The sequence below is a fragment of the Pituophis catenifer genome, unplaced genomic scaffold (genome assembly GCF_029215685.1).
Source record: "Pituophis catenifer annectens isolate HBS135680 unplaced genomic scaffold, rPitCat1.0.hap2 SCAF_18, whole genome shotgun sequence".
In the NCBI taxonomy this organism is placed as follows: domain Eukaryota; kingdom Metazoa; phylum Chordata; class Lepidosauria; order Squamata; family Colubridae; genus Pituophis; species Pituophis catenifer.
In genome coordinates, this window is record NW_027256898.1 from 362,660 (window position 1) to 369,939 (window position 7,280).

Genomic DNA, 7,280 nt, shown 5'->3' on the forward strand with positions numbered 1-7,280 from the left:
TCCTATTGGTTGGCTCCTTCGACGTGTCCCTCCCCCCGCAGAAAGGGCGTGTCCCTCCATGCGGGCTTGCGCCCTCGCGGGGCTCCTGATTGGCCCGGCGCCCGGGCGCCCCGCCCCCCTGAGAGTAGCGGGGCCAGGAAGTTCCCTTCCCGGGCTGGCCCGTCCGAGGCGCACGTGGTCGGGGAGCCGCGCGGGGCGGCCCCGGGATTCCCCCCCCCCCCGGAGCACCCCGCTGCAGCCTCCAGTGAGCGGGGCAGCCATACTGCAAGCCGGGCCCCCGAGGGACCGCAACCGTTGCGACCCCCAGCCGGCGCTACCGTTCGCCACGCTGGCCGGGATCGGCCCCCTCCTCTCCCATCGCCCGCTCTGCCCGGCTCAAGCCTGGCTGGAGCAACTTCGGTCCTTCGAAAGCGGGCCGCCTCAAGGTCATTTGGGCAGCCCTCGGCCGCTCTCCTTCCACGTCGATCCTCGGGAAGCCGGGCACCTGCCTGCCACCCTCAGCGATCGCCCACCGGCGCCCTTGGCCAAAAGGCTCCTGGGCAAACGGCCTGCGCTCCCATTTGCTTGGACCAGCAGCTTTGAAATGCACAACGGCGTGGGGTGTGTGTACAAAGTTTTATTTCCCCCCCCCACGCCTCTTCCTGGAACCCCTAATAGGCATCTGTCAATCTCCAAGGTCTGCCTGCTGGAAGATGATGATGGACTGGCCCTCCGTGGGAGGTGGGGGACACATGGATAAGCCCTATTTTAGGAGCTTGGCATCCAGGCTGACTCAGTTGCAATCTTTCTGCCCTGCAGCAGCCTTTAGTCAGAGATGCCGCCTGTGGCTTACCGTTACTTGGTTCCTGGGAGCCGAAAACCAGGGCTGAACCCAGCAGGGAGATCTGGAAGGCTCAGGAGGAGAAAGAGGGAAGGCAGCGGTGAGGGAAAAAAGGCATAACGGCTACCCGCATCCCCGCCTTCCTGTAAAATGCACCCTCCGTTTCCAGGACCTCAGACCTGTGTGGCCCTTCCTTGAGGCATGATGATGGACAAACATTTTAAGAAAATCTCTTTATTTACAAAAGGGGGGGGGGGACGACAGACACACATGGAATGTGGGATGAAGGATGAGTGGTCAGGAACTGCTTGGCATCCCTGGATGAAGAAAAAAAAAACCCAACCTGAAATCAGGAAAGAGGCGAACAATTAGTCCCCAGTACTAAATTTTCTCCAGATTTGAAGCTGATGCAGAATCTGGGGCAGGGCTGGCATTGGCTGCCTCCTCTAAGTGGTGACCCACTCGGTGTGGAGAAGGAAGGTCCCAGACACAGAGCAGCTTCCGTCACGGTCTCCTGCCTTCTAGAGAGCAAGAACTTTGTGCCAAGCTAGACCATAAGGAAAATTGCATGCTTTGCTCCGTAAGCGTGGTTCTGTGTTCGAATCCTCTTTCAGCAGCTCCCTGCAGCTGAGAGGCCGCATAAACTTCCAATCCTCCACGCCAGGGGCAAGAAACATGGCTACAGTTTTGACCTGCACCGCAGGTGCTATGTGTAGACCAGGGTGGTCCAACCTTGGCAAGTTTTAAGACCTGTGGACTTTGAGTTCCCGGAATTCCCCAGCCAGCCATTAACACTGATGATGTTGCCTAGTTGGGTCACAAAACGCCTGCAAGAAAACAACCATGTTGGCTGGGGAATTCTGGGAGTTGAAGTCCACAGGTCTTAAAGTTGCCAAGATCGGACATCCCAGGCGTAGACCCTCCCATCTTGCTCAGGGTAGACCCTCCCATCTTGCTCAGGGATCCCCTTCCCCCACCTTCCCAAGGAGCATTTTAGAGGCTACTTCAGTTGCAGAAACTATGGTAACACCTACCTACATTTCTCCACACTGGGCAATCACCACGGGGAGTTTCGGTTTGTTATTCGGCCCGGTGGGCACGTTCTGCAGGAAGCACAAAGTGGGTGAGCAGCTATCCAGAAAGGAGAAAGAGCAGCATACTGGCCCAGATAGCCGTTACCTGGGTATAGAGGCTCTCTTGCAGCCTGCTCAGAACTTATATTTGGTACACATAAAGGAGAATATTTGTAGCTCGGGGTTGAACTGTGGAATCCTTGGTGCTCTCTAACCTCGGTGGTTTTCTTGCAGAAGTTTCAGGACCCAGCTAAATAAACAGCAAATCCCATTCCTTACTAGTACTGATCATGTTCCCTAGTTGGGTCATGAAACGTCTGCAAGAAAATGAGAGCATCAAGGACCCCGAGGTCCTCCTCCCCAACCCCCTTCCCCCGCCTTCTAGCATTGATGATGTTCCCTAGTTGGGTCATGAAACGTCTGCAAGGAAACCACCAAGCTCAGAGAGCACTCAGGACCCTAACGTTCAGGTTCTCTCGCTTTCTCGGACAGAAACAGCCAGCAGAGAGAAAGGCTGCCAGATTACACCTTTTGAGGGCATGGACATCACCAGGGGCTTTACACCACCTGTTGCTCTTCTGAGCTGCCTGGGCAGGATTTGAACCCCGAAGGGCAGGATGGGAGAGTCTGAGAAGCCTCGGGCTGGAAGAGCAAATTAAAATAGTGTTTCCTCTGGAAAGCAAAACCGCCTAATTTTTATGTGGATTCTTGGATGGCAGAGTTCCATCCCAAGCCCAGAGACAAGCACGACTTACCTCAATTTTCCTCATGACTAGAAGCCCGTCAATTATTTTACCTGCCAGGTGAGAAGAAAAGAGCAAGCATTTCTGAGTTCCTTAGGCAAGGAAGAGCTATGCTGGTGTGCTCTTTAACCTTTGAAGGGGAGAATGAGAAGGAAGCGGGGGGGGGGATTGGGTTTCAGCCTTGGCAACTTTTAAGATTTGTGGGCTTCGACTCCCAGAATTCCCCACGCTGCTCTCTCAACCTATTGGGGGTCCTGAGGCAGCAAGGGGGACGGACGGACCCAGGGACAAGCATTTTGGGAAGCCCAGAAAATGGGAATTTTCCAGGGCAGATCTGCCGCGAATTTGGGGCGGGGGTAAAGATCATCAGGGTAGGCACACCCAAGCTAACAGGAGTGGGGTGCAGCAGGGTCCCTGGCCTTCACTCAGCCAGCAGGGACTCACCAAAAACCACATGTTTCCCATCCAGCCAATCACACTTGGAGCAGGTGATGAAGAACTGGCAGCCATTGGTGCTGGGACCACTGTTGGCCTGCAGGGAAAGAGGAAAGGGGCAGGTGAGGAGGATGACCTCTTCCCCGGCCATTCCAGGCTCTTCCCCCAGGGTGGGGGAAAGAATTCAAAAGTGTCTTCATTTGGAGGGTCTCCAATTCAACATTGCCCTGGGTACTTTGCAAGACCTGGGCCTTGGTGGGTTGATGGTCTTCCTGCAGCCGAGCTAGCCCTCCTGAGTTTGGGCCCCGTTTGTCTGCCAAAACTGAGCAAGGCCTATAAATAGCCACGGGGAGGAGGGGGGAGAGGCTGGGGTTAACCCTTTCCTCCCAGGCACCAATCTAGATGAACCCTCAACTTTGGGGCTGGGTAGAAGCCCAGGAGGAAGGGGAGTGCTCTTGATCCCTGCCTTTCCTGATGCACAGCCAGGTGGCATCCACCCCAGTGGCTCTCCTAAGCATTCCCCAATACGAATCTGTATTCCGGCTGTGAGTCACTGAGGGGATTCGGGAGGAAGGCTCAGAGCCAACTTCAGGCTGTTCTTTACCATGGAGAGCAAGCCTGGCGCCGAGTGTTTCAGCTTGAAGTTCTCGTCGGCAAAGGGTCCCCGATAGATGCTGGCCACTCCAGTGCCATCTCCCTATTGAGAGAAAAGACGGAGGGAGGGAGGAAGTGAGGGAAGGGTGGTGAAGAAAGGAAGGGAAAGGGAAGGAAAGAAGAGAGAGAGGGGGAAGGGAGGCCTCATGAACTATGGAACAGTTCCCTTGGCAAACAGATATAAAACCACTTATCTGGAATGAGCCTGGTCTAATGACCTTTTTTTTAAAATGACATTCTAACTGCACCAGTACGATTTGCAAGGACACCTACACCTCTGCAATCCCTCCTTCCTTATTCCTTTGATATGCTGCATTACAAATTAGCACACACACCCCAAGGCATTTCCCTCCCTGCAAGTTTTTGATCTTGGAAGCAAAACCTCAGAGTGAAGGAGTTCAGTTTGCAACTGCCTCCACTTCCGGGATGTGGAAGTTAAACAGAATCAAGGAAAGGAGAAGTTTAGAACAACCACTTCCTGGTTTAGCCTGAACATTTAAGTTTTCCTGAGAAATTTAGCTCGGGGTTTCTGAAGGAGGGTGCCAGTGTGCAAATCCAGCTCCTTTGGTGGGGTAACTTCCAATCTCATCTGCATAAGTGAGTTTGGCAAATTTGTATTCAAGTTGCAAAACTCCAGTTCTAAGTCAAATGCCCACTTTCCCTTCCGTGAAAGAGCTTTGAAGTACTTACGTTTACAAAATCACCTCCTTGGATCATGAAGTCCTTTATAACCCTTGGAAAGGAAAAGAGAAATATTATGAGGTCGAGGGATTCCCACAGCTACGCTGAAAATACCAGCTTGGGAAGTTCACAAATGGGCTGTTAAACCCTGGAACAGGATTCTTTTCCACTTCAGTGAAGCACCTCAAGATAACAGAATAACCGAGTTGGAAGGGACCTTGGAGGCATTACAACCACCAAGATAAACAAATCCAGGGTTTAGAGGACCCCTCCCAAGTTTCATTCATTAGTGGTAAACTGGTGGGCTTCTTGCATTTTTAATGCACTGTAAGAAGGATTAGAAAATCAGAGTTGCCCTCAAAGGACCAGCTCCATTGCTCAGTAATGAGCAGGAAAACCAGCAAAACGATGAACAACTCAGCAGGGATGAATTGATTCTTAGCGCCTCTAAAACAGGTTCCTTTATGGAGATCCTAATGCTCAGAAACCCCAACCAATTGGGCCATTTTGGGAATCGTAGTTCCAATCCTGGGGAAGACAGCACAACACTCCTCCGCTGAACACTTACTTATGTTATTTTATATATTAAGCTTATATGGCCGTGGATGCAATTCTGGATGGCTTATAGAATAACGCCTCAAGGGGCTCGGTTTTAAACACTGCACAGTTTAGCTTAAAGGCCACCCACAATTGGGGTGGCTGACGGGTTTAGAAAGTAATTCAAACTCATTTGAAGCACCCTCTCTAAATGCTGGACTCCTTCAGCCCCAGATGTGGGGGCCTGGGGGAAGGGTGTGTGTGAAAAAAACTAGCCATCCAGAGCACAAAGGCCAACGTACCTGTGAAAAGTGCTGCCTTTGTAACCGATGGGAACACCATCTTTCCTGCAGGAGAAAAAAAACAAACAGTCAGAAATTGGGAGATGCCACAATTGGCATATAAATTTTATAATTAATTAATTAATTAATTAATTAATTAATTAATTATAAATAAATAATAAATAAATAAATAGCCAGTGACCAAGATTACTCTGGGCCCAAAGAGACAACACCCCAACTCACCACCTGTCATTTCTCACTGTTTTCTTCTGAAATCACAGTGTCAAGTCATCACTTTGAGCTCTTTAAAATTGGCTAATTTCCTCAGGTGAAAGTGTGGTCCAAGGACAAAAGGACAGAGAAGGGCAGCAATTCTAGCTCTTCACAAGCCTATTATTATTTTTAGTGATCCCTTTATTTTTTTACTTCCACCTTTTATTGGCTGTATACTTTCGTGTTGTTATTATAATTATATTCTGTTGTTTTGCAAGTACACTGAGTGCTTCTGTGCCTGAGACAAATTCCTTGTGTGTCGAAACCAACTTGGCTAAATAAATAAACAAAGTATAAAATACAAAGTTAGGTATTGTTCTTCTTCTCATCCTGTGCTGACAGTCTTCCAGCTCGATTAAATCAGTCAGTTTTTTTAATTGAAAGATCAAAAGAATCGACCTACCTGAATTCCCCCGTGCAAAATTGCCTGGAAAGAAAAAGGAAAAAGAAAAGGCTGCAGGTTAAACTGGGACACAGAGAGGCTGCTTATCCAGAGGGAGAGAGTTAAATTCAGCAAAGGAACTCCCTGGGTCATTGGGAAAGAGAGGATAGGCAGCTCTGAATAGGGCTTTCCATACAGGGAGTCCTCAATTTTACGCTCACAACTGAGCCCAAAATTGTATGTTGGTGAGTGAGTTTTGCCCTCCACTTTATGACCTTCCTTGTCGCAGTTGTTAAATGAATCGTACGGTCATTAAGCGAATCCGGCTTCTCCCATTGACTTTGCTTGTCAGGAGGTTGCAAGAGGCAATCAAGTGGCCCCAGGATGTTGCGACCGTCATAAATATGAATCAGTGGCCAAGCATCTGAATTGTGATCACGTGATCAGGGAGATGTGCAACAGTTGTAAGGGTGAAAGACAGTCACGTCTTTTTTTTTCAGTATCGGTCATTAAACGAACAGTTGTAAATCGAGGACTAGTTATATATGTCATCAAGACAATGGGCAACCAAGTGGTGGGGAGTTCCGCAGGAAAGGGACGCCTCTGAGCTCAGAGCAGGGTGTGGGGTGGGCTGCTCCCTCTACCACCAGGAAAAGGCTTGGGAATCCCTTTCCACAGAGAACTTTCTCTTTATCTCCCTGCGCCCATCATCCCCAGCCAGCTGTTAAAGGAGTGGCGCTCTAGGGCGGGCCGCTCTGTGGCATGCTGCCGCTCTGGCCTCCCTTCTCTATGGCACCCGCCTTCCCGCCGGCTCCCTCACCTGAAGTTCTCGGCCGTCTTGGGCACCACATCGCCGAAGAGCTCCACCTTCATGCGGCCCACCTCCTGCGGAGGGACAGAGGCGTCAGGAGCCGAAGTCTGGCTCTCCCTCCCGGCCCCGCTGCCTTCGCCCGAGGCCTACCTGCCCGCCGATGGTGACATCGAAGAAGACCACGGGGTTGTTGGGGTTAGAAGCCAGCACCGCCATGGCGACCCCCTCTGACCCGGAAGCGGAAAGGCGCGCCGAAGGGCCGCTTCGCTGGGGCGCATGCGCAGCTCCTCCAGCGAGTGTCGATTTACAGCCTGAAGTTAATTCGCCTGCTGGTTCGGCTGGGTCTCACGGACATGGTGCGGGCGGCTTCCTCGTGCAAAAATGTTATTTCCAAATATTGAGAGAGCGAGAGAAAAAAAAAGGCGTCGACGGCCACGATTTCCCCAATAAGGCTTAGGTTTTAAGCCTCACTCAAGAACAGATACGGTCTCTGGACGTTTTCTTCTTCCTCCCTTTTCTTTCCTTCCCTCTTCTTCCTTCCCTTCTTCCTCCGTTCTTTCGTTCCCTCCCTTTCTTCCTCCCTCCCTCCC

General features: G+C 51.1%; 1 protein-coding gene across 2 annotated transcripts; it reads right to left on the minus strand.

Annotated features, from left to right (window-relative positions):
* Positions 1-1,038: 1,038 nt before the first annotated feature.
* On the minus strand, positions 1,039-6,917 carry PPIH (peptidylprolyl isomerase H). Of its 2 annotated transcripts, none has more exons than XM_070956017.1 (10): positions 6,841-6,917; positions 6,700-6,764; positions 5,901-5,924; positions 5,246-5,290; positions 4,416-4,458; positions 3,676-3,768; positions 3,081-3,168; positions 2,649-2,689; positions 1,855-1,923; positions 1,039-1,137 (listed from the first exon to the last, which is right to left on the minus strand). In XM_070956017.1, exons 1-9 carry the CDS (start codon positions 6,904-6,906, stop codon positions 1,855-1,857), a joined length of 534 nt encoding a protein of 177 aa, XP_070812118.1. In that variant the 5' UTR covers positions 6,907-6,917; the 3' UTR covers positions 1,039-1,137. The 2 variants fall into 2 exon arrangements, with proteins under 2 accessions (XP_070812118.1, XP_070812120.1); XM_070956019.1 differs by having other exon boundaries at positions 1,039-1,163.
* Positions 6,918-7,280: the final 363 nt, after the last annotated feature.